Below are 26,873 nucleotides of genomic sequence, written 5' to 3'. Positions count from 1 at the left end.
ACAGCTACGTCTCTGCGTTATTCTGAGCGAATAGTATTTGCGTATTAGCTCATACTATGTCTCATACCTTGCTGTGCCTAATTGCATCTGTGATTTACTGAATATACATTATACACCAACAATCTACCCTTCAAACCAAACTTCAGAAGGTATTAAGTTTGGCGTGAGAAAAGGCAAAAGAATTTTTATGAAAGGGAGATCTCCACATAGACTTTTAGCTTCTTTGCGAGTATACAATATACATGGAATTTTGGCGTTGTCTCGCAGGAAGCGCTTAGCTGCAATCACGCCTGATGATAAGCGATGATGCAGCCTATGGTGGAACGCGTTTGCCTAGAAGATGCCTATTCACTCTTGATTTGGAGATACCTATATTGTAGGTGGTGGGGAAAACCGATTCTGGAAGATGCACATCTTTGCAGTGCGTACAAGGAAAGAGGAACTAAGCCGATTAATATAAGCCGATTAATATTAGCCGAGGAATATCAACGAAGAAGCGGTGCAGATCTCTGCGATGCATAGCAGTCCTGTGTTGGAGCGGCGAAGGTGGATTAACAACTCGTACCTGTAGGATCCTACTAGCTGCCGCTGGTAGTCAGGGTCCTCGTGCGGCGGGCGGCACATGTCTCGGTGGGACAGGGTGGGCGCCGGCGCCGCCGCAGTTACCTCGCTCTCCGTGTAGTAGAACTCTTCTTCGTGGTCACTCTCGCCTTCTTTCTTTGGCCTAAAACAATAGACAATAGATTATTATATTTTTGAAGTCTTGCTCACGATCACGTATCATGGTATGTGTAGATGTGGTCTTAGATGTACATAACGTGCTTATATCTATAATATAAAAATGAATCGCAAAATGCCGGTAAGCGCATAACTCAACAACGCCTGGACCAATTTGGCCAAATCTTTTTTTAAAATGTTCGTTGAAGTTCAAGGATGGTTTTTACGGCGAGAAAAATTAGAATTATTGCTGGAAAAACCCTAAAAATAGCCCTTTTCTTTTTCCCATACAAATGATTTGTAACTAAAACGTAGTCAATTTGAGCTTTATTGTTATTGTATAAAGTTCATATTAATAATAATTAGAAAACGGGGTAGTGGTAGGGTAGGGGTAGGGTAGGGGTAGGGTAGGGTAGGATAGGGGTAGGGTAGGGGTAGGGTAGGGGTAGGGTAGGGGTAGAGTAGGGGTAGGGTAGGGGTAGTTGAAAGTTTACATCGAGTTTTACGCGGACGAAGTCGCGGGCATCCGCTAGTACATAATATAATAAAATATATTAACGTCTATTTGTTATTTATCTTTGCGCCATCATTTTTATCTAGGCACCATATCACAAAAGGCAAATCTGTTAGAAAACCTAAATCTTTATAATATTCTTACATGGCATTACTACATCTCCGGCTTAGCATCGCCTTAGAAGAATGTCGCCCATAAAAATAGTTTGGTACCTACAAATTCTTCGTCTGAAGTGTACTGAAACTGAATTCAATTTCAGTTCACATAATATAGTTTAAACTTTACACACGCATACCTAATATAAAGTCGATTTGAACTTGAATATAAGTATTTTTTTTTAGAATTAGAGAATTAAAGCCTCTTTACTTTGCAAATATATGTAGTTATATAAATATATTCGTATATGCCAAGGCTGCATATACTCGTAATATACATCCTCAAAATGACGTCACGAGTATGCGTAGCAAGGCCGTCCCAAAATATACTTATCAACATATTATGGGTCCAATCAGTTCGCTGTCGTTGAGTAATGACCATGGTCAACAATTAATTATTATTAAACTAGCGGACGCTCGCGACTTCGTCCGCGTGGAACCCTTTTGTATAGCTCCTGAGTATCCCACAATGCATTATTTTATTATGTATCAAAGGGATTAGGCAGCGTTTTTGGTCAAAACTCCCAGGTGGCTTGATTTTTTCCTTTACACATCTAACTACTATCGTCATACATCAATTTTTTATTTAAACACAAAAGCTTAAATAATTAAATTCTTTCCCTCATGGATTTATTGGTAAAAACTGCTCTGTTTGCGGATTAAAAAGGTTGAGATAATATTTTTATAAATATAAAATTAATTAAAAAAAAATTAAGTTTAGTGCTCTACCGGCTTTATATACCAGGGTTAATACCAATACCCGGACAGTGTTACGTAATAAGCGGACACGACCTTGCGCTTAATGTGCCTGATCAGGGTGTATAGTAGTTGTACCGGACAGCCTTGCCGCGGAGGCTCGTGGCTTCCGGGACTGTAGTGCCTTATACTTTCAACAAATCTTATTGTAATTCAATTAAATCAATTATAACGGCTTTCATTAGATATAGTGATTTTATGATACTGTTTTTGGTTTTATGATGCCCTAAATAATCGATCACTTGAGACGGCGCGTATTGTGAGGAGGTTCCTCACTCTTGAGCCCTGATCACCGGTTACTTGGGCACTCAACTCAAATGTCCCGCAGCGGGAGGGTTGATTTTTTTTTTATAAATTTTTAATAGTGTTTTGTTTTTTTTATTTATATTGACATTGTTAAAAATTAAAAAAAAAAGAATTAATAAATAAATGAGAGATAAAATCGATCACAATTACTAACTACAGTTTGATTATAACATAGCAACCAAACGTAATATATTGCGATATATGTTACCCTGTTATTTTAAGAACTTCAATGTCGTCAGATGTTATATAATTGCACGGGTTACGTGTGGAAAAACAGAATGCATATTAGGGTATGTTGCCCTGATGTCGACCATCGAAACATGGTATCTTGGCAACTTTAAGACGGAACATTTATGATTAAAAAACTATAATTACAATTTATTGCTGTTTTACTTAATTAAAGCGGCTAATAATTTCATCTATACATGTAGTATATTTTTTATGGTAACCCTTGACTGTGATATTAATCTAATGGTAAGTGAGGATGTAGCATACCTAATAATTATGGTAGTAGTATGTAATTCTAGGTATTCATACCTCTAATTGGTTCGTACCGTTTTCTCGTTCGTAGGATCATAGGTACCGGAATGCTAAATTGCTTGACAGTATATCTTACACAGGTAGGAAGTAAGTATTAGCTACGGTTGAAGCCTGCCGCAAGATATTCAATATCCTAAAGTGATATATGTAAGAAATGGGACCCAGAACCGGTAATAAAAAAGGGCATTCCAAACGGTGCCGCTCGTCGGACTCGTGAAAGATAATTAAATATTATTTCCAATTGATGAATTCAAGTGTGTGGTCGGTTATAGGATAAACGACCCTACCTAGATCTTGCATTATCGTTAACATGTATAATAATATCTTGTTGGCAACCGCCAGCGTATGCATCGACTCTGTCCATACGGAGCTCGAAGAAGATTAAAGTTCAAGGTTATCTTACGACGTCGCTGTACTAGTATGGATTCTAACATTAAACAAAATGTTGTTTTTCTAAAATCTATTATCGAAAACATAATTATTTAAATATCAATGAAGAAACTCTAATTTTATAGTTTTTACCAAAACATGAGACATCTTATGTAACTAGTAAAATTATGATAGCAATAAATAATAATTAAATACCCTAAGTGTGTTTGTCTGATGTGTGCCTCGATAGAAGAACAGGACCCCGTGATGTAACCACATCCTCTCCAGGTGCATTCGAATACAATGTTAATCTGTAACAAACATAAAACAATTTTAATATAACATTCCAAGGTTTTAGTTAGCATGTGTCACGTAGAAATAGAAAAGTGATCGATAATGAGTTAGTGAAAAAGTAGAACCTTGAGACGTAGCTGTCAACAATTATTGCATAGCTTTAAGCAAAGGACATTCCTTATCGTGTTTAATATAGAACGAGGCCGTTCCATTTCATTTGTGATATGTTTCACAAGAAGATTTAGTATCGTTGGAGTCACAACGTTAAATTGAGCGAAGTATCGTACGGAAACGACTCTAGGTCGCGGCCTTGCCGATGTCGCAACGCCTCACTCCCTCGTGTGCATTGCTGTTAGTTGCCACACCCGCCGCCTGACGCCATCGCTCGAACGGCCGACCATGCATGTCTTGAACGACTCTTCAAACATCCATTATTTAAATGACAAACAATTTGGAAACCTTTCAGTTTAACAACATTTAAGTAGCCAATTTTATAATCCCAACTGCCGTTAGCGCTCGATAAAAATCTTTAACCTTCTATTAGACATTGGCATTAAAATACGTTGACATTATAAGCAATGTCAACGTAAAGTAGCAAAGTTACTATTACGAAGCGGAAATGTTCAGTTCCCAACATGTGTATGTGTAATGTATATACACACGTGTGCACGAGGCGAGTAATAAAGATAATGGGATGCAATAACTAGAATGATTTCATTTATCGACACGAGGTGAGAGCGAGAAGAGACCGGCACTCTCGGCCAAATTCTCGAGCGACCTTCAGCTCAATGCCACATTACGACGAGCGATCGAATTAATCTTGTTGCATCGCAAACGCTTCATTTATTAATTTAGGAGATGCATTTTGTAATATTTACCAAAAAAGATTATAATGGTGCTATATCGGGCAATGTACCCTATAGATTCACTTTGATTGTAGTTGGCAAAGTTGCACCCCGTTTTACTGATTATATTTTCATGGTGGTCTCGCTAGTTATACTTATTATTATCGGATTTTATGCATTATTTGATTTTAGTTATCTACTTAGTACTTTTAACAGTTGCATTGCAAATAGATTACAGATGTAGTACCGTTCCAAAGATAAATAGGTTGCACGAGTTATGTCAGGGACGGCGCTCGGGGTGCGCGGGCGGAATGGCACCGATGCTACCGCGCGCCGGGGACTGAAGCTATATCAAGTGCATTTAGATCTGGGTCAGGTCAGGGGAGCGGGGGAGGGGCACATCTAGGTCACAGCACCACGGCCAAGGGTGGTGTATGAAGGTTGCTCCGCTCCTTTGTCTCTGTTTCGCTAAAACTTTATTACCCAGCGGGTATTTGCTTTAATTTTTACTGACAGTTACTATGCTGTTGGCAGCACGACATTACACCTTTAACGCAAATTTGTGTTTCAAGCTTTATTAAGATTCAGATGCATAATTACATATACAATTCAAATTTTTTACTGATTGCTTAATGGAACCTCAGAAGACTTGTATGATGGAGCCCGACGACAGAAACAGAAGAGATGGATGCACCAACTCTCTGATGGCGTCTCCTCTGAGACTCGGACTTCTGCTTAGAGTACCGTTCTGGAAGGTATGTGTGTATCTGTCCGGGTACCTATGTCAGCTAATCACAAAGCTAATAGTCAGCAATGAGGATTTACCTAATACAGCAATTGAGGTCAAATTGAACTCTTTCTGTAACAATTTAAAATCAATCACGAGTCATATAGCTGGCAGCCCGTGGCAACAATCACACAATGACGACAGCTCGTGAATCACGGCAGCCACGGGTAGTACGAGAACCGGCATACAAAACATACATCCTCATCTGTTATTTATAAGGGATAAAAAATAAATGATGAAAAATATCCGCATCGACACATTGCTAATAGGATTTCTAGTAAAATTGCAGCCGGATAATATAAATGATCAAAATTTTAATTAAATTTGTTTAATCTGTTTTCCGTTTTGGATCATTTAGAACAATTATAACACAACTATAGTTATTAGGATAAGGTAGCTTAGGTTACTTAAGTTCCCGTTTTCTTTCTCAATAACACACTAGTTAAAAGAATATGTACCCAACATAATTGAAAATGTAAAGGTTGTCTGCATTCACCACTGTTTGTTTGCCAGATATAAACAGGGGAGCAAATGTTATTTACGAGTATATACCCTCATCAGTTATTTAGTCGTCGTATGAAAGCTTATTTTATGCTTAATTTACCTGTAATAAGTTTGATCTTGTTCATGGTTTTTTACATTTTTTATGTAAAATGGATCTGCTAGGCTATTCTGTAACGATATTTTTATAACTCGCAAGTGCGAGTTTCGCATTCACCACTATATCTCTCTGTTTAACACGATACTATAGAATGAGAAAGATAACGGTGAATTCGAAACTCGCACTTGCGAGTTATACAAAACTTCGTTAGAGAATAGCCGTGCTGGTCGCAATTTAATTAGGCAACCTATTTGCAACTGTGAAAATTATGTATCATTTATTTGTTTTCACTAATAAATAACAGATGAGGATATATATTTATAATGCCGGATCTTAGACCATAGTACGAAGATATAGCCCCGCTTACAATGTACGTATATTAGTCGTAATCATGGAGGTATTACACACGCATACTCCAAGCAATGAATGCTCATGCTAATACGCAGAGGTACTATTTGTATCCTTGTAGAAGGTCTTTATATAAAACAAAAATATTATGCGCGGTAATGAATTCTTTACGTTTTATACTTCCCGTCCTCATTCGTTGGATTGTGTTTAATCGATGGATATTTTGCCAAAAACAACAATATATTAACGATTTTTACAAAAAAAATAAAGCATTAGGAATTAAGTCATTTTAAAATACCGATTTCATGTATTTTGAAGACGCAAAGCTATACGAATAGTAGAGATACACATATTTTGTATGTTTACGAGTAAGCATGAGTATTTATAAATTGCAAGTATATCGGAATTAAATTGGACATCTGAGGTCGTATCATAATAATTTTGTGGTTATTTCTGGTTTATATTTCTTAAACATCGTTATTACCCAAGCCTTTTAAATGTAAATGTCAAAGGAAATGCAGTTTACCTTTTCTGAAAGGTTCAGGTAAGACCTTCAGGCTATACTAAAACTTTAACACTTTAAGTAAAGTATAGGTAGACACAAAAATAAAAAGCGTAGGTATAAAATAAATGTTACCTTAAATACATATGAAAATTAGTTTAAATATTTCCATAAACATTTTAGGCAGGCGTTACTTTGCAGAAGCGGGGAAGTAAGGAAAATTAATTAATTTTGCTATTATGCACGATAAAGCAATGAACCCAAGCGAAAACATCACCCGGGCCCATCCCAGCTAGGCTATTCTGTAACGATATTTCTATAACTCGCAACTGCGAGTTGCGAATTCACCTTTATCTCTCTCTGTTTAACACGATACTATAGAATGAGGAAGATAGCGTTGAATTCAAAGCTCGCACTTGCGAGTTATACAAAAGAATAATATTTGCCGTTTGTATCTTTTAAAATAAGACCAATATTTCTAATCCCCTATAATTAGTCGGAAAAGCTAATAGGAATAAGCCAAGCGGGCGGGTTAGGCAACTGAATACTGTCTCAATACTTCAGTTTCATAGTAAAATGAACATACAGGATATTTTCTCTAGTCCGAAAGACATTTTCGCTTGGATTTGTCGGTTTTTCGCGGAGAATATCAAAATAAATGGATTATTAAGCGTATTTTTGCTTATAAACACCAAATCCACTGCTTATTCAACATACATAAGCGGCCTAATACTTTATGTGAATTATTCGCTTTCCCCTCGCAACAGAGGGTGGGAGTGAGGGGCCTTCCCTCGCTGCACTACTGACCTAGTTTAGGCCCTCGATATTAAAGCTAACACAAACTGGGTTCCACCGCTTGGGTTTATGAAACGTTACTAGCCATGCTCATAATCGTTTTCAGAGTATTTTATATTTTTTTCAGGAGCTATGAAAAGTGGAATATTAAACGATATAACGAAACGATTACGATTAATCGATTAATCATAAAAATTCACGATTAATTGTAATCGGCGATTATTATAATAGTGATTTTGCATCGATTAATTATTATTTATTTATGAATTATTTTAATAAAATGGAAATGTTAAAAAGCGTTATTACTTGACTATTGTTTCAATTATAAGTAAAGAATTTATTGTTTTCCATTGTTTGATTGGCTCTACAATGTTTAATTACGAAGAGACTTTGTAGTCACTGCAAAGTCGACATCTCCAAAGATGCTCCGGTTCCATTGGTTTGAGGAAAAACTTACAGGATTTTTTGTCTGGCCTGAATGATATTGTCGCGTGAATCGTTGGTTTTTCGTGGAGAATAGCAAAGTAAATTTATTATTCACTTATAATATATCATAGTTCCGCAAAATGACGCTGGTTTCTGTTAAGCCTGTAAGTAATCAGTTTAGAGATGTGTTTACAGCACAATTATTCGTAGCACTATTTTCCTAGAATCCAGACCACAGAACATGAACGCTAAAGCTATAAGCTTGGCAACTTCGTTCGTAACACTCCTGATGGTTGATGCGGGCCGGGGGGCGTGTAGTGATGAATGAAAAACCCACAACTGATACACCTCACTTCCCCGCTCGCACGATTTCACACCCACGCAAAGACTGCGTCCTCCCGTCGCCCGCATATCATGGGAGTGTCATCAACGGACTTGCCAGACTATAACGATTTAATTCCGTGATCCACACCGTTGGTAAGTCAGATATCACGTCAAAGCACATTTGATCACACATCCATAGACACAGTTTCGTAAAAATATCCGACTACCTTTTACAAGTAGATATATCCAATGCACTGATATGAGTTCTTATACTTTAACAGATAGGTAATCCAATCTACGTTGTTTTTTTTTTCATAAAATCTCCTAATTAAAACTATTTGTTTTAAAACTGTCGGAAACTTTTTTGTTTCATAATTCAAGTTACATAAGCGTGTGATAAAATTAACTCCGTCGCAACATTTGAATTTGTCTCTAGTCTTTCTGCAAGTTGCAGTCATGCACTTATAAATACTTTTATCTCATAATGGCCGTCCCTGGCCGGTGGCATAGTGTGCTGTAGCGACAGCTTACACGTGCCGCCGTATCTATGTGTGCACTGTGCAGTTTAGTGCAGTTGGATGTAGTACAGATACGGGTGGAAGCTACTCGTATAATGTTTGCTAGTGACGTTTCGCTCGTGGCAGTTAGCCGAAGAACAAACACGAGGCAAAGACTGGCCCACACTATGGCTATCTAGTAATTAAAAGCTGTTTAGATCAGTGGTTCCGAACTATTTCAATTCTGTCACGCCTATGAATTAAGGAAATTGATTTTCACCCACCTAGTGTTAAATATAAGTACTAAAGAACTGTTGACTATACTAAATAGTATAGTCAACACTAAAAGTGCATACTTACAGTTTTAACCTACTTAAAAATTAATCGGAACCTAATAGTATTAAGTTGTTATTGTTTGATTTTTAGTTTAGAGGGTACGTTTTTAGGTTTTGAAGTTGGTTGTTTTTTGTACTTATTTACAAAAAGGGATTTATTAAATCTATAATATATTGGTCTAATCGATCCTTTTGTTCAATTGCGTTATCCCTAGATTAGGATCCATGGTTTTAAACGACTACAACTCCCGATTTTGAAGAATAAATTGCCGTAATTTTGTCCTACATGAAAATAATCGCGAAAGTTTATATTAGTTTCGTTGCTAATTTATTTGAATTATGTATTTACGACAAGACATCTATGGTTAAATATTTGAGTAAGTCAACCCTAACAAGCGTTGCTAAGCAGAAAGTTGCGGAATAGGCTAGGCACGTGTAATGCTCAGGGGGGGGGGGACTGAAACGTCAAAAGGTCGTGGCGACGGGGTGGTTGGCAACGGGTTCTTCGTGTGTTCGTTGTGTATAGGTATTAGTATAGGCTGCATTTTGTACGAAACTTCAACGTTCTCTTTTTAACAAACTTCTGAATATGAGGAGTTTTTCTATTCAATTTGTGCATGTATTAACTAACCAATTTCGATGTTTTTTTATAATGGCTAGCTATAGGATGGTTTTTTACTAAATAAATTAATAATGATAAGTTTTCAGTAATTATTCGAAAAGGTAGATCTTTAACAAGGATCTTTAACTGAGAAGTCTCAAGTAATTATATTAGGTAATTCCAGACAACTTTCCAAGATTAATTTTTCGACTTTACCACCAGTTATTTTTGATGGATCAGTATTGCCTTATAGTGAAACAGTAAAGAATCTTGGTATTATCATGGACAACAATCTTTCCTGGAGACCACAAGTTGCACAAATTAGTAAAAAGATTTTTCAAGCTGTTGGATCCTTAAGAAGATGGAAAAATTTCTTACCTGTTAAGACTAAAACTTTATTGGCCAATGCTCTCCTCCTTCCTATCATAGATTACGCCGATGTTTGTTATCTGGATTTGACTGAGGACCTTCTAAATAAACTCGAACGCTTGCAAAACTTGGCAATAAGATACATATTTGGTCTCAGGAAATTTGATCATATTACAGAATACCGTAGGAAGCTCAAGTGGTTACCTATAAGGCTTCGGCGTAATCTACATATTCTTTCTCTTCTTTACGCTATCCTTTTTCATTACTGGACACCATCCTACTTAAAAGAGCGTTTTAACTTCCTGGGCCCTCGCACTTCTAGGAACACACTACGATCTTGTAGGCAAAACGTTTTAGGTAAGATTAGGTGTAACACTCGAACATATTCAGAGTCTTTTACTATAAAAGCAGCTACACTTTGGAATGCACTCCCAGATCATATTAGACGGTCAAAATCCCTGACTATTTTTAAAAATCGTGTAAGGAAACACTATCTATCATTGTAATATATATGTGTTTATTATATGTATGTAGGTATGTATGTATGTATGTATGTATGTATGTATGTATGTATGTATGTATGTATATATGTATGTATGTATGTATGTTTGTATGTATGTATATTGTATGTATGTATGTATGTATCTATGTAGATGTAGGTGTATGTTATGTATATTTCATGTTTTGCTGTTTTTATCATTATTGTGTACAATTGTACAAAGTATATATTTTTATAATATGGAAATATTTAGTTATAGTGTTTTTATTTATTTATTATATTAGTTATTATTATTTAGTGAATATTACTTATAATTTATTGTATTGCCATTTCCCATATGACAGGATGTTTAGATTATTTATGATTAGGTTGCCTGGAAGAGATCACTATTAGTGATAAGGTCGCCTTTTGCCCAAAAATGTATGTGTTCTATTGTTATTTTCTGTTTTGTGCAATAAAGTTGTTATAAAATATAAATAAAAAAAAGGATCTTTTGTATTAAGATCTATGCATTCTAGATGTTAGGTTAGTTAGATGTAAAGTTATCACTGATTAATATATATTTTTTAAATCATCAAAGTTGATGAGTTAATTTTTTGTGTAAATTCAATAATTATTATATAGCTTAAATTAGTTTGACATTATTTTATTTAAAAATTACTTAATGTTATATGTAAACTTATATTAACTGAGAATGAATATAATCTAAGGTGTATTTGTTTCTATGACCGAGATAAAAAAATATAACGGCATCTTCCATCGGCGTAGTTACTGAGTTCTGTATAGATAAACAACTCGGTGTTATTGTAAATTGTATTATATTGTGTGGTATGAAGGTTTATATTAGGTTTTCAAGCTTGCATGTAACGCAACCCGGCATTTAATGCCGGTTTGTTATTGCGCCGTCTCTTTCTTCGGCGAAACGAGATGATTATTGATTTGTTTTCATTGCATCTCTGTTTCTCGCGTTGATGCGCATAAGTCTGTTTCGCCCATGTGACCTTCTCCATATTTACTTCAATGCAAGTCGGCTAGATAAGTTGTTTTGGTGGCATCGCGCTCTAACTTTACAGGGAACCAGGAAAACGCCATCGTTTCAAAAGCAATGAACGTGGCGATATACTAAGAATAAGAATATAATAATATAAAATAAACTATATAGGTACATAAACCTACGGATGTTGGTTATGCAAAATGCTTGATGTAAACAAATGGAATATCTGTCTTCAACATTGTCGCAGCTACATTTACGAGATAAGACATTGTTACAAATAAAAATAGTCAATGTAGTCATTACGCGTAGTAACATTGTCAAATTGTCCATCTTGAGCTTTTAGAGTGTGACTCCACATTATTCGAAGGTAACAAAATATAAGGCTGACTTTACCAAGTCCAGTGCGACGCAGGGTTACAAACGTAAGCGCACTTTTTGATCCTATTACTTATACTACTAAACTTTCAGGACTTTTTAACCGTTTGTTGACGTGACATCGTCTTATAATTCGATGACTGCACATTCGAAAAAAGGTGACGTCATGCGTCGTTCCGTCGCTCTAGGGTTGCCAACTTTATTTACAAGAAATTAAGTATATTCTGGTCTATGAAGCTTACTAAACAGTATTTTAGGAAAACGAAAATTTTTTTTGAAAAATGCAACCATTCCATCAGTATTTTCTTATGACGTTGTCACGTTCAACTATCGTCAGTAAGCCGACTTTACAGACAAACGTTTTTTTTAATATAAAAAATATCCTTACTCCATAGCACACACAGGAATGAAGCTGTTATAATTTTGTACAACTAAGTCACACGCCCACATAATAATGAGGTAGATAGGACGGTATAACACAAAAGGGGTGTATGATAAATAGGAGCAAAGCAATGCAAGTTCGGTCTCACGTGGCAGCGCGCGCCCATACTTAAACAAAACAAGCTTTGTCAACGAAACTGTACCTAAGTTTACAAACAAATCCTTTTATGCTCCGATTTGTTTAATATAGGAAGAATCAATAGAGACGTTTCCGTAATAAACAAATGACTTGCATGGTTTTAACAATCCCGCATTTCCTTTTGAGATTTCCATCTTAGATAGGCAATAATTTATACTACGATAAACAAGGCAAGTACCTAATCAGTTCTTAAGGAAACAAAGAAAACTTGACAATAATAATACCGGCATAATAAATGTACGTATTGTTAGATACCGGTTATAAATACAAAGTTAAAGCAAGAGCTAAACTAACCATTGCATTGTAGAAATGTGTATTAATTTCCTGCAAAGTTTTTTAAACAAGGTAACAAATTCTCTTCATAAGTTCATTTCTGAGAACGAGATGAGGCAAATGAACCGGGTCTCTTGCACGCTATGCTGTATTCTTCATGTGTATATTGCTTGTAACGTCAGAGGTAGAAAAAACGAGAGCCGAGGGTTCACCCTCCGTCCCCGCGGGGCGAGGGGGGTGTTTGGTCCACAGCACCTGTAGGACTCGGTGAATATGCTCTTTGTTATTTATTTTTATGACTATGCAGGTCTCATGATAGGAATAACATCTGTGGCGAAGAATTCTCACTCAACACTGTTTAAATTATAGTTACGAATAGTTTTAATCAATTCATAGAGACACTAAGGGTCGTTTTCACCATTTCCGGTTATGTGTCTAATAGCTTATTCACAAGTTTTGTATATTATATTAGTTGTCATATTACTAAATTGAGATTCTATGTAACAAATGTTATCCGGTGCCTACTGACAACCCTTCGTGGATATCATACAGTGTGTAGGTACATTTCTTAATTAATTTGATGTTAATTTTAGTAGGTTGTCAATAAAGAGCAAATTAGTAAATAGGCCAGCTGGCCCAAGTATTTATACTATCTTTATTTAACAGCTCTCAGTCTATAAATATATTTAAAGTAGTAATGAACCAAAACATTCGCGTGTTTGGCAAAAATAGATAGTAACCAACAAGCCAACTATTTACGATAATAAAAATATCTACTAGGAAATATTTAAATACATATAAAGTACCTATTAAAAGTACATCATAAATATACGAGTATACACATTAGATATTTAATGACCGACCTCAGAAATATTGTCCATGTAAATATAAATTAGTAGAGTTTCCCTTTCACCATATTAAATGACACATAAGTATCAAAAATTAAAAAGCCTTCATTGTCTTTTTAAATATGTAGGTAGTTGGTAAAGTTCAGTCAACAAAGCTGTGTCATGGCGTCATGGGGTAGGCTACGTAGAGGCTCGGTTCAGTGACCTGCGCCCGGATCCCCTAGTTACGGACTACGGGGTGCAAGGAGTATTCGATGTGCATTGCTTTCTTTGGTTTATAACTGCATTCCATTTTTATTGCATATCACATTGGCCGATTACTGAAATCTAATCTGTTATCCTTTGTGAAAGCCTTTACAGTCATTATCAAGTTTAATATACTAAAAGGTAGGTAATTAATGCTATATTTTGTTATCTTACTTATTTATACTAATGTTATAAAGAGGTATTTGTGATGTTGTTGTTGAAGGTAATTTTTGGATCTACTGAACTGATTTTGAAAATTCCTTTACCAACAGAAAGCCATGTTATTTGTGAATGTCACAGGCTATACTTTATCCCCATATTCCCAGGGAAATGGGAATTACGCAGGTGAAACCGCGTCTGCTATTTGTACTTATTTAAAAATACGGTAGATTAGTATTAAATTGGTGGTTTTCTTTAAGCACATTAAGTTGTTGATAGTAGTATAATTATCATAACAATTGACATGCCTAAGCCACTAAGCATAATAATGATTGGTAGGTATAAATTTTGATTTTACATTTTTATGTGCTTGAGTTCCGCACCCCTGTCTTCTAAAGTATCTACAGAGTCCTTTCATGTTAGTGAAACCTCCAGAGTCTTCTCATGTTAAATTGTATAATATACTAGTAAATGCTGATGATGATGTTTATGTTTTGTTCATTATCTAAAATTGGTACTTATTTATGGTATCGAGTAGAGGAATTAAATTTAAAAAAAAATATAGATTTACAAATAAGATAGGTTCTACAGATATTAATTTGATAATAAAATGTATATTGTAAAAGAAAAATAAAATAAAATAACTTATGGTGTTTAGCTACCAATAATTTCGTTGGACATCGTGACAATAGTCTTCATTATGAGTCAGGGACTCAGGCATTTGGTTTATTGAGGTGGTGTCCGTGAGGACTCCGTAATGATGAATCAGCCTAGCGGGGCAGCCGCCAATCGCAGTAGAGACGCCTCGCTGGTCACCGACCTCGACTGGTTCTGACTTGTTACAGTTTCACTTTTTCTTGGACCGACGCACGCAGAACTGCCTCCGATATCCCCGCGATACTGAACCGTAATTAGGTACGTACCTATCTCAGACGAATTATATAGGGACCTGCCTCGCAAGAAGTTACCCTTCTGAGAAAGTATAAGATGAACGATCTAACGCGAAAACTGTTTCTAGAGGATCGATGTTTCATTGCTTTAATCGTTTTCGTAGTGTTAAGAGCTCCCTAAAATGCCGGTTTATGTAATTGAGTGAAATACAAAACTACAATAATTTCTAGGTTACCTAATTATGTATTTATTATACACAATTATATATTATATACACAATTATATTTTGGTGTGAAATATTTTCAATGTGTGAATATACCTCATCCCCCTTAATAAAAGACAGACAAAGTACAAGTCCATGTGTATTTGGTGTGAGGTACCTACCCATATAGAATTAAATTAACCATCGTTAAACTTAAAATAACCGCAATCTGGTTCAATGTGAAATGATTAGCCCAACAACTCTCGCGACGATATTTGGCCGCACTTCAAGACATAAAACTACGCAATTTATTGGTGACTTGTATCCGTGGAATCCGATGTTACAGATCTGGTGTCGCATAAAATTTATTTGACTTGTAAAATGGAAAGTTCGTTGAACCCGTAGGACCACTCATTATCGCGTCTGATGAACCCGAGGCATTGTTCCCGCCTGTAATATTCGCCGCCGCATATACTTACCTATGTAGGTAGCCACTTAATATTGTTTTTGAATAAATTAATAACTAAATCTATTCAGAACTTTATCGAATTCATTAGCTATACGAGTATATTTCATCGCGCCTGGTTCTTATCGCCGATGTGTTTATTATTTTGTCCGCGCACCGCGCTATAAATCTTGAGAAGAAAATTTCGCAGTTTGAAAACCTGGTTTACCCAGAAGATGTACACGTAACTGCTTAAATTTTGATCAAATCTTGTTGCACAAACCTAGTTTCTTACGTTACAAAACCTGCACTTCTAAGACGGATGGAAAGAAAATAAACATTTTTAGACGATCTAAATAACACAACATAGGATGCTTAGTTATAAATAGAAATCACTGTAATCGTTAAAATAGGTAGCAACTAACAACGGCCTTTTATCTACGACTCAAAGGAATCTTAATTGACTAGAGAAAAATAGAGTTCAAATGATGTCACGGTAACCGTAACCCGTAATTGTTGCGCCCCACCGTAGCCGTAGGCGCGAAGTATTAAAGTTCTCGATTCGGAATCAGTTGAAGTGAGTAGCGAGTGATCCTTCGAGATGTAAAGTGTAAACATTTGAACTGTCAAGAACGGGCAGTGCCCCGGCGCCGGTGTCAATGCCCCGTCGATGCCGGTTAAAAAACGCATTGGCTCCACCTATCCGCCGGCTGTTCCATGAGACGTGCGTTTATGTTGAGAAAAATAGAGCTGCCGATCTATCTGCAGTGTCCGCGCTTTGTTGCACATCGCATCGCTCCTTAGCTGAATGCCGTTTTATTAACAAGATTCTTTGTATGTAAATCGACACAACTAATCAATCCTGCTTTTACTATTTCCTATATAAGTAGCTGCATCGCATTCTTTCTAAATGTTTTGACTGTAAATAGATACACGTGTTACAAAGTTTATCTTTATTGTCCATACTTAGTTATATTAAGGTTACGTTATATCGCTAAAGGATTATCAAAGTCAACAATGAGTAGGTATATTAATTATTTAATTACACCCAATGCCGTGTCGCACGCGAGCTGAACACTTCCTCTGCTCTTATTAATTGTGCAAACCGACATTAATAATTTTGCCTTGCGCGATCAATGTCGACGAAGTCAATGTTGCCGAAACAAGATTCTCTTTTCATCGAACTCTGGTCATTGGCTGTGGCAACGGTGTTCAGTGACCGCCACAAGGTCGTCGGGACAGGGTGCGTGAACTCACCACCCACACGCACGCCATGTGCTCAAATTCACAAACCTAATCAAACCATCGGACCTTACGCTTGGTGGAATATGCACATCGGAGGTTCGTTTACCACGAAAACGATAATGTACCGACTACCTACGTATAAGCCGATATGCACAGGGTTATTAGAACGAGGGAGTCGTGTGGTGTGTCGGGCGATGACCTGAAGAGCGAGACAGAGCGACAACAAAACTGAAGTTCGCGCGTTCCAACTGTGACACTATCTTTCGATTGACGCCATAAACAACAAAAAATGTGTTTTCCCTGAATTTTCACATTCACATTCATAACAGTCGTTTTACGGTTGATAAATTTGCAATTAGTTAGCATTTTATCTATGGAATTTATTTGTGTTCGGTAATTATTTATAAAAGCTTCTTTGTCATTTATAATTTGCTCGAATAATGCCCACATTTATTTCAATATGTAAAATATAAAACTTATATGTTTGTTGCCTTTATTAGAATTAAAGTAGGTTAGTTGTTGGGCATCTACCTACATAGGTATATCAGTGCGCGTCGCTCCAACACAAAGGACTTGGTTAGGCTAATGCAATCGCCGTATCTAGGTCGTTCGTATGGATGTAACCTATTTTCGTCATTGCATAACACGATCCCACAGTACTTGAATAAGCTATTACAGCTGCCGTTCCAGTTACTCATTCGATCAATAATTATCCGAACAAGTCGATTTCTGTCACTAGGCACGGATTTCATAGTGCAACGTCTATTAACAATGACATCATAATTACACTTTATGATGCAAGTAATTGGACTCGCATTGACGCAAATTGCGCGTTACGTATTTTTATGTATTGTTTTATAGCAATAATTGACTGCATAAGCCAGTGACCAATCCGATGCTCCGAGTAATTGGCAAACCATCTTCCATAAACAGTGCAACACTTTGCAATGCATTAAGCAGGGTGGTAGTAGAAGATACTTCATTGAACAAGCTCAATTATAGAATCCTAATATAGTAGAGCTCAGACCAATTATCTTCTATAGGACCTGCCTCGCTAGAGGTTACCTCTCTGTCAAAACTATTTGATCATAATCAAACGTCAAACAAACTGCGTCTTTTTATTCGATGTTTTATTGTGTTTAAATTACACGTGTGTGTATAACGATTTAAAATTTATAGTTGCTGTAATGTAGGGATACATGATATATTTATTGAAAATATTTGTTGCTGTTAAATATTTTCGATGTGTGAGTTTACCTCGTCCCTCTAAAAACCGACAGACAATTTTGTTGGTGTATTTGAGTACGATACAAGTCCAGTAGAAAGTAATTATGAGTAGTAGGTAGAGTCACAAGCACAGTCAGTAAAGTTTTGGCAACGGTGAAATATGTTGCCACTGTACGAAATTATAATGATTTGTTGATATAATTATTAGAATAAATAAAAATATAGGTACTTGTGATAGTAATATTTGTCTTATTACTAGTAAATATTAAAAACTACTGAAAATCAGTGCTGCATACTTTTTTTATTGAAAGTATGCGGCAAAATGCTGAGTTGGGGCCTTTTTCTAGGTTATGCCACATATTACAGGACATTCTTTAGTGCTCCACTGTTTGAATGGACAGTTAAGCCATAATATGTTATAATTTAGATTTAATGTGATATGTGGCATTACTCAAAAATAAATATCTTTTCTTCCTTTCTTTCTTTCTTTCTTAAAAAGATGGAGAGTATCTTATGCTACACTCATAAGGAAGACAATAATACACGCTTGTTAGGTATAATTTGATATGTAATACTACAAGATATATTACCTACTACTGTTGTCAAAGGTTAAAAAACGCGATGACCCGAACATGAAATGTTAAGGAAAATCCTTTTGTTTACCCAACCCAGTAGATAAAATTATTGATTAATATTATTCCAGTTTTTGTATGCAGAGGCGCATCAAGTGCGGCCTACAATGGCGACCTACATTGATATAATATCGTTCACTTTTCGCGTCCTGTTTTATTGGGTTATAGTTTGAACTGAATATTATAGATTCAGTAGGTACAAAGGTTAGTGTTGCCAGACGTCATCTGCAACTACGTTTTATTGTGCAATAATCATACTGATAAATTATGATGACCCATTTTAATTAGCTTTCGAATGTATACTAATATTATAAAGAGGTAAAGTTTGTGGTGTTGTAGAGGTGATATAAAGACAAAGCAGCTATTGCACTATCCATAATAGTTGTAATACCATTTTAGACGTACTTACCTGATACTACTATTTAGGTCAGTTTGTTTTGCTTTGTTTCATGTAGGTAAGGAAGGAAACCTACAAAGACTGACCCTGGATTTTGATTTAGTCATTCATTCCAAGTTCCAACTTAGGTAGTTGTTTTACGTAATGGCTTTTGAATACGTCTAATACTTCATCTTTTGCACTATTTTCCAAAATAAGTGTAATACCGTTATGGACGTAACTGATACTTTAGCTCTGTTTTGCTTTGTTTCACCTACGGAAGGAAACTACAAAGACCTGGTTTTCAATTCCATTCAGTCATCCGTTTCTATAACACCTACCTATTTGTTTTACGATAGGACGTAACTGATGTAAACAACTATTACTGCCTATAAACAAAACAATACAAACAATGCGTAATAGGTACTGCGCGTACAAATACTTTGAGGAAGTCGTTATCGTCCAACAAGCCAGAACCAGTGCGAGTACCTGTTACAAAAAAAAAATTGTATGCCCAGAAGTGTAGTTGCTATACGAGGTTTAAATGTTTACAATTGACGTAGCCCGTTACAATACGGCGGTCAACACTACCAATGGAGGTCAAAGTATAATAAAAAATGTTGTAACCAGGCAGCGGGTGCTCAGGCAGGCAAAACGTGGAGGGCGTTCCATAGGTGAGTCCGTCCGCGCGACCAGTTCCGCGCTTGCCATTTACACTACCAGGTCTAAGAGCCAGCATTCGAAACATATACCCTCATCTGTTATTTATTAGGGGAAATAAATGATATAAAATATTCACAATGACACTTTATATATTCGTCAATTCTGTTATTTAGTCGTATAATATATATGTTAAATGAAAGTTAATTTTATGCTTAGGTTATTTAACTGTATTAAGTTGCCTTTGATCTAGTTCATGGAGTCCTAAAATGTTTAAATATTCCTAGAAACACCTTGTCTCGTCAAGTTTTAAGAAGAGCCAATTGTGACCATAGTTTCATAATGGATATCCGAAAAATGTAATTTTCTCTCTAAGAATTTCCTAGGTTAGTCCTAGAAAGTAAGATATCTGGAAAACGTCAAGAAGTCAAAGAAGAAAGTGGATATATGATGTCAAAGAGTAGACCAAGTTAACCTATAGGTAGTTACAGAGGTCAAAAATTTTGCACAAGACCGGAAGAGTTTTCTACACATGACCGCCAAACTTCAGCCGGAAAAAGGTATGATAAGGTATATGTGATGATTGTGGGTTCCTAGATTTTATATGTAAAATGTTCTGACCACAATTTAACTTAGCAATGTGCAATGTGTGACTGTGTATTTCTCATCACTAATAAATAATAGATGAGGGTATATATTTCTAATGCCGGATCTTAGACCATTGCCATTTACACTCCTAACTGTTTGAACGGGGAGTGATCTGTGCGCTTCTAGTACCGCAATGTCTTCCGCGTTTTAAATATAGACCGCGAAGGCCGCGGTTCTGATCGTTCGTGTTGAAATACGCTAGCAACACAACGCAATACTGTATGAACCTTGAAACTAAGCTGAGAGACAAAAACACATTTTTTTCTGTGCGATTGTAATGTAACGGAGTTTTTGGGTGGTGACGAAACCGTTTCTGGTAAAAACTATCGCTTAAGATTAGATGCGCCTCACGACTGGCCGATTGACTTTGGGCACCTATTGGAACAATGGCTACAGTTATAAAATCTTGACCTTGTAAATAGCAAAATTAGAATAGGAAATGTAGGTACAAACGACAAGCTAAATAACATTTTATGACAAATATATACTGTATTTGTATTTAAGATTTGTAGTGTAAGCTTGGGTTTATAGTTATCTAGAAGTTGATATAAAATAAAAAAGATATTTATTTCGCTAAGCATACTTCTACTACTTCTGTTGATAGACAATAGGGACAACATAAAATAGAACAAATACTAATTCATACTAATATTATAAATCTTATGTGTTCGCCTAAGCTTCTGAACTGATGATCAATAGTGATGAAATAGTGGCTGATTTACAAGCAGTCTAAGTATGCTGAAGCCTAAGGCAAGGCAAATTTGGGCCAAAAATTTTCGTCTTATAGAAATAAAAAAAAAACAAATGCATAGAGAATACAATGTTTTCGTGACACTCTAACGTCTGTATTGTTACTAAACAGCATCTGTTCGTATGTGAGAAATTACTAAACCCTTTGTACAATAAACATTACAAGGTACTCTGTACCTACTTATAGCCTGCTGGCGTCAAATTTGTAAATCCGCCACTGCTCGTAAGCATAGTAAATATTAGCTAGATTCACGGAAGGCTACATATTTGTGGTGTTTTGAATAGTCACGAGTGGCTGGCGTGCATACAGCATCAGCTCACGTGAGCGGAGCTAGCGAGCGCCCTTGCCTGCCACCGACGTTATCATTTGTTTATCTACTTAGATAAATAATTGTAGATAGAACACGTCGTTATCCGTAACGTATAAATTATAGACTATTTCTACACTATTTCATTGTCTAATTTAAAACTGGGGAAATTTTGTTTTTCATATTTTAAATTTTCATCATCACCACATGCTCCCGATCGAATTTTTTTTTCGACCATGGCGACCAATCTCATGTTGAGATTAACCATATACACAGGAGATAATATAGTGCACAAGTGTGTGCGTAAGCGCAGCGTATTCTTATCTCTCTATTCTTACTGTCATAGTCCGTTGTGACGGCAGACGGACACGAGCTATAATAGTTATTCTAGAATCACTACAGAGCCAGAAACTTCTTCAGGAGACCCATCTCGTAGCTCCAAGGCGGGTTAACTGAGTTAATACTACTGGAAAACTACTGCAGCTTAATGTAATATATGTTGCTATACGGTATTGTAGCCACAGATTTACATGTAGCTAAGTATCGAAAGTTCATCCATAGAAGACGAGTTACAAGAAATTACTTGCTCCAATCGATTAATCGATTTTATTACGATATCGTAAAATCTAAACGTGGCGATTATAATGATTTTGTTTACTTGCGGATATCATATTATGTAACTCTCGTGTTGTTATGATGATGTAGCAAAAAAAAATATGTCGTCTAGATAAGTAAATCCGTAAATACTCATTACATTCCACCAGCTAGCATTGAAGTAGCGTGATGGGGATGGTAACTTCAAATCTATTTTTCTTATTCTATAGTATAGACTATAGGCTGATAGATAAATCCAAAGATAGGTAAATCCCACGGTTTACTGATGATAATAATCAGCTTTTTGGCGCTACGCATTTTTGGTGCGTTATTTAAGGTACCTAGGCGCGTTGAGTGAGGATGGCTGCCGAGGAGAATTTCTTAGGTAGGTAGTTAATTTTTAAGTCCTCTCTTTAACCTATAAATTAGGGTTAGCATGTTTCTCCTTCATGATTCCTTTTAATAATAATTAAACATTTTCCTTTGTGTTTGTGAGATTTTTTGTGTTTATTTTAAGTGAGTTATTTCGCAGAAGCGGTGCCGTGCTAATTTGCCGTATTAATTTTTATCTACGTTCGGCCCTGAGTGGACGCGGAAGTCATTCGCAGTCTCTCCCGATAACAATTGGCTTATATTATCAACTCACGGCGATAACACGGCCTTCGACGTAACACGCACATACGCGTCAACAACTCATCATCCTAATATTAACGAGTGTGTTGTTTGTAATAAGATCTTCTTGATTTGAAATGACCGGGCATTTTTTAAAACATATTCTTCAACTGAACTTTAGCCACAACTCTCTTAAGCGCCTTGTAAACATTCAAATATTTTGTCTAATCAAACGTTTTGGTTAAACAATTTGATAAGTTATTGTTTATCAAACATAACTTGAAGAATATTTCAAGTTTGACAAACAAGTTTGTCAACCACGTTTTATTGTTTCTTTAATGTTGCAAGTATGTGCACAATCACTTGCTTAGTAAAATTCTCTACTGTTAAATCAAATAAATAATAATAATTTAATTAAATCAATCAATCAATTCAATGTTTGCAATTCTTCAATCGTAAGTTAATCCACACTATAGAGTATGTAGAGACACTCAAATACAAATACATACCTACCAACAACAGACAAAACACCAATAACTTATTTGGTTCAACACCAAGTCCTTATTATCAACAAGTTAATTACTCGATCAATAAAACAGTTTTGCAACAAAATATTTACACCAGTAATTAGCATTGCTTACATTTCTACTTATTTTTTGTAATTGTCAATTATTGAAGTAATGTAATCAATTAACAATACTACCATTACTTTGATTGTACGTTTATATTTTCTTTAAGTTAATTTAGTAAATCAATGGAGTATTTATTTATTAAAACTAAGTTATATTATGATTTGAATTCTATGGTATAGGGAAGGTTTCATAAACATGCATTTAATACGCGCTTTCTGTTTCTATGTATCATTCGAAATTAAGTAGTTTTTTATCACGAGGCATTGTCGTTAGTAGTATTATTACGTAGAAATTAACTTCCCGTTTAGTTTGAGAGTTAGGTAATTATTATTTTTAAAAACCTACCTTGTTATGTGTTATCCTGACGTTAAGTGATTTTCCAGAGATATAGGATGACAGCACAATATCTAAGAAAGAATATGGTGCTTTCAATCTATACCTTTGTTTGTGTTTCTATAACGTAATGCTTGCTACGTACTTATATTTTTGTCTGTAGGATGCTTAGATTCTTATTAATGGTCTAAGGCAGGATGGTACCTAGCATGAACGAAGACCTCACTGCAGTCACAAGTTATAACAACAGTTGAAAATCATTCTAAATCCAACCAAGAAAATAGATCCCTATTGTCTTATTTGACCGCTATTCTAATTAAATGTCATTTAAATGTTAACCATTTGTCTTTTGTTTTATTTTAGAACACTAACGTGTATGTTCTTTGTTCCTGTTTGCTGTTATTATTAACTATGAGAGCCTGAAAACCAGTTCCAGTGAGTGAGACATTATTCATGCTGGAGAATTAGATGTCATAATTAGGTTTCACAAAAAGCGGTAACAACTTCAGGGCATAAAAGACAAACGTGAAATACTTAACAATAAATACTTAAAAAACATTATTTTCTAAAGAGAAACGTATATTGTTTGACTGTGTATTGTTATGAATACTTTTTATTTTGCAATAAACGACTTCTGTGACTCGAAACTTACACAAAAGAAACGTCAAACGGTTACCATTTTTAGACCCACGTAGCAGCGTACATCGTCAAGAGTAAGCTTAGGTAGGTGACACAAAATTGACTTCGGTCCTTAAAACTCTGACTCATTTATATACTAGCACGCAGTCACGGGCGTTAGGTAGTTTAACAATGAAAATGCAGTTGGTGACGACCTCGCTCTGTAGTTTCCGCGTGCAAATCAGCGATTACGTTAGACTGTATAATCGCATTATAGCGATTACTACGTTCATTTATTTGCCTAGGCAACTGAACCAGTAGGTAATTTTATTATGTACTTAAGATGTTACACTTCAGTACATAATAAAAGTATTAATCAATTCACTCTTGACTAGAAGATGTAGTTTAAGTATTCATGATTTTTCAGTGCGAATTACATACATGGAATTAAACGTATTATCCTTTGTGCAATGGAAATTAACTGTGGCGACGATGTCTTTTTGTACCTACTACAGGGAAGGAATGCATCAAATTACTTTCTAACTTTTCTATCTCCTAAAGCATTTCAAGCCTTTATACGTACGCACGTATTCCATGGAATATGGATAGGGTGCGGGTGCCGGGTCCTTCGAGTTGCAGAGAAAAACTTCGAGCAGAGTCCATGACTAGTGTAGGGTTAAGGAGCTCCTTCATAATATTAGTGTTAAATTATAAGTATTATATTAGTATTATTGCGATAATATAACAAAGAAGTAACTAATGATATATATAGGTAATTTAATGTAATAATAATGTAAATCTATACTAAAGCTGAAGAGTTTGTTTTCTTTATTTGATTGAACGCGCTAATCTCAGGAACTACTGGTCCGATTGATCCGTCCGATGAAAAATTCTTTCAGTGTTAGATAGCCCATTTTTCGAGGAAGGATATAGGCTATATATTATCTCCGTTTTCCTACGGGATCGGAGACCACGAGTAAAACCGCGCGGCGTCAGCTAGTATTAATAATAAAAACACATCAATTCAACAACTTCAACGTTTTGTTCGTGTTACGTGTTCTTTACACGTGCCGCGTAGTTAGTGCTTTCTTTACACTCGTAGTTGCAGGCGTCACTCCGCCTCGTGGTTTTCCTTATCGCCAATTCGCAGATAGGTACGATATTTCCGTGTAAACACACGTCTACGCAAGGTAAGCCTCTTAATGAGCGTAATACCCACATTAAAAGTAAAGGCCGTTTTCTTAGTTACGGAATTGCATCGAATTCATGCAAGTTTGTAAATAAAATCTTTTATTAAAAGGTTTTCATTATGTTAAGCACATCTATACTAATATTATAAAGCTGAAGAGTTTGTTCGCTTGTTTGCTTGAACGCGCTAGTCTCAGGAACTATTGGTCTGATTTGAAAAATTCTTTCAATGTTAGGTAGCCCATTTATTATATTATTTTATATATTATCCACGTATTCCTACAACAACGGTAACCATACGGGTAAAACATCAGTCAGTCAAGGTCAGCTAGTGACATGTAAAATGCTAAAGCTAACGCTTGTGAAGCACTCGAAAAGATTGGTATTCATTTGCGTGTTTTTTTGCAATTTTTAATAGTATAATAAATACCAGGGAGAAGATAGCTGTGTACAAGGAACTTTGTTAGTATTTTGATCACATCAGTATTTTCCGATTACAAAAAATAATTTCTTCTATAACTAGCGCATTATCAACTAAGTCGTGAGGTCATGATTTATTTGTCCTAACCCGTTCGCTAGTCCGCTGTGGAGCAGAGTGGTGGGTCTATAAGGTGCAAATGCCTTGTCCTTTAAATAGGGAGGCCTGACCTTGTAATTTGTAGTATGCCATATAAATTGGCCATTTTATCAGACGACTTAATTGATAACGCGCTTACTATAAACACAAATTAAGTTAATGAAGAAATGTGTCGAATACATCCTCTTCAATCCAAAGTCAATATGGTAACTATAGATTAAAGAGATTCTAGAGATTTAAACCATGCGAATCGAACAATCCCTGCCTAAATCGCAAAAAAACCAGAAGGGGTTACCTTCTCAAACAAATATATCGTAACTCTAGTAGCTACAGTTATTTTTAACTGTCAGTCTTTTCTTTGTTAATCTATTGCGATTTTTTAAAACCGGTCCACAAATAACGGAATTATAATACCATACATAAAAAAACAGCGGAATATAGAACCTCCTCCTTTTTGGAAGTTGGAAAACAGCCGAATATAGAACCTCCTCCTTTTTGGAAGTCGATTAAAAAGGATAAATGAAGGCAGTCCATGATTATGCAACACTGCGAGCAGGCCACGCGTGCGCTGATGCAACGTGCCTGGCTATTGTTATGATAGACGTCAACACGCGGGGGGCGGTGCTACCGGCATCTTTGTTATCGCTATCACCATAGCATGCGGCTCTGATAACAAGTGTACACGCAAAAAATAGGCCGTTTCGTGTTGTGTAAACTATTTTTTTTAGATTAAGGGCTAAGGCCAGTTAATTTTGATAAAACATTAGTTTTTATGCGCACAAAGAAATATTTCAAAGGAGACCGGCCATTATGTCCGTCTAGCATGTTATGGAAATAAATGTGGAAAAATCCTTTGTATAATAATTAATCAAATTTACCA

General features: G+C 35.8%; 1 protein-coding gene across 1 annotated transcript in view; it reads right to left on the bottom strand.

The window, feature by feature from the left end:
* Positions 1-26,873, bottom strand: part of LOC112051424 (zinc finger protein 704) — a 100,358-nt gene that overhangs the window by 8,316 nt on the left and 65,169 nt on the right. The window contains exons 5-6 of the mRNA XM_052881397.1: positions 3,574-3,668; positions 566-724 (exon numbers count right to left, since the gene is read on the bottom strand). Coding sequence (XP_052737357.1) covers positions 566-724; positions 3,574-3,668 — 254 coding nt within the window. The remainder of the gene's footprint in view (positions 1-565; positions 725-3,573; positions 3,669-26,873) is intronic.

Source organism: Bicyclus anynana, chromosome 4, assembly GCF_947172395.1.
Source record: "Bicyclus anynana chromosome 4, ilBicAnyn1.1, whole genome shotgun sequence".
Lineage (NCBI taxonomy): Eukaryota > Metazoa > Arthropoda > Insecta > Lepidoptera > Nymphalidae > Bicyclus > Bicyclus anynana.
Note: the sequence above shows the minus strand (reverse complement) of the source record. Positions and strands in the feature narration are given on the sequence as shown.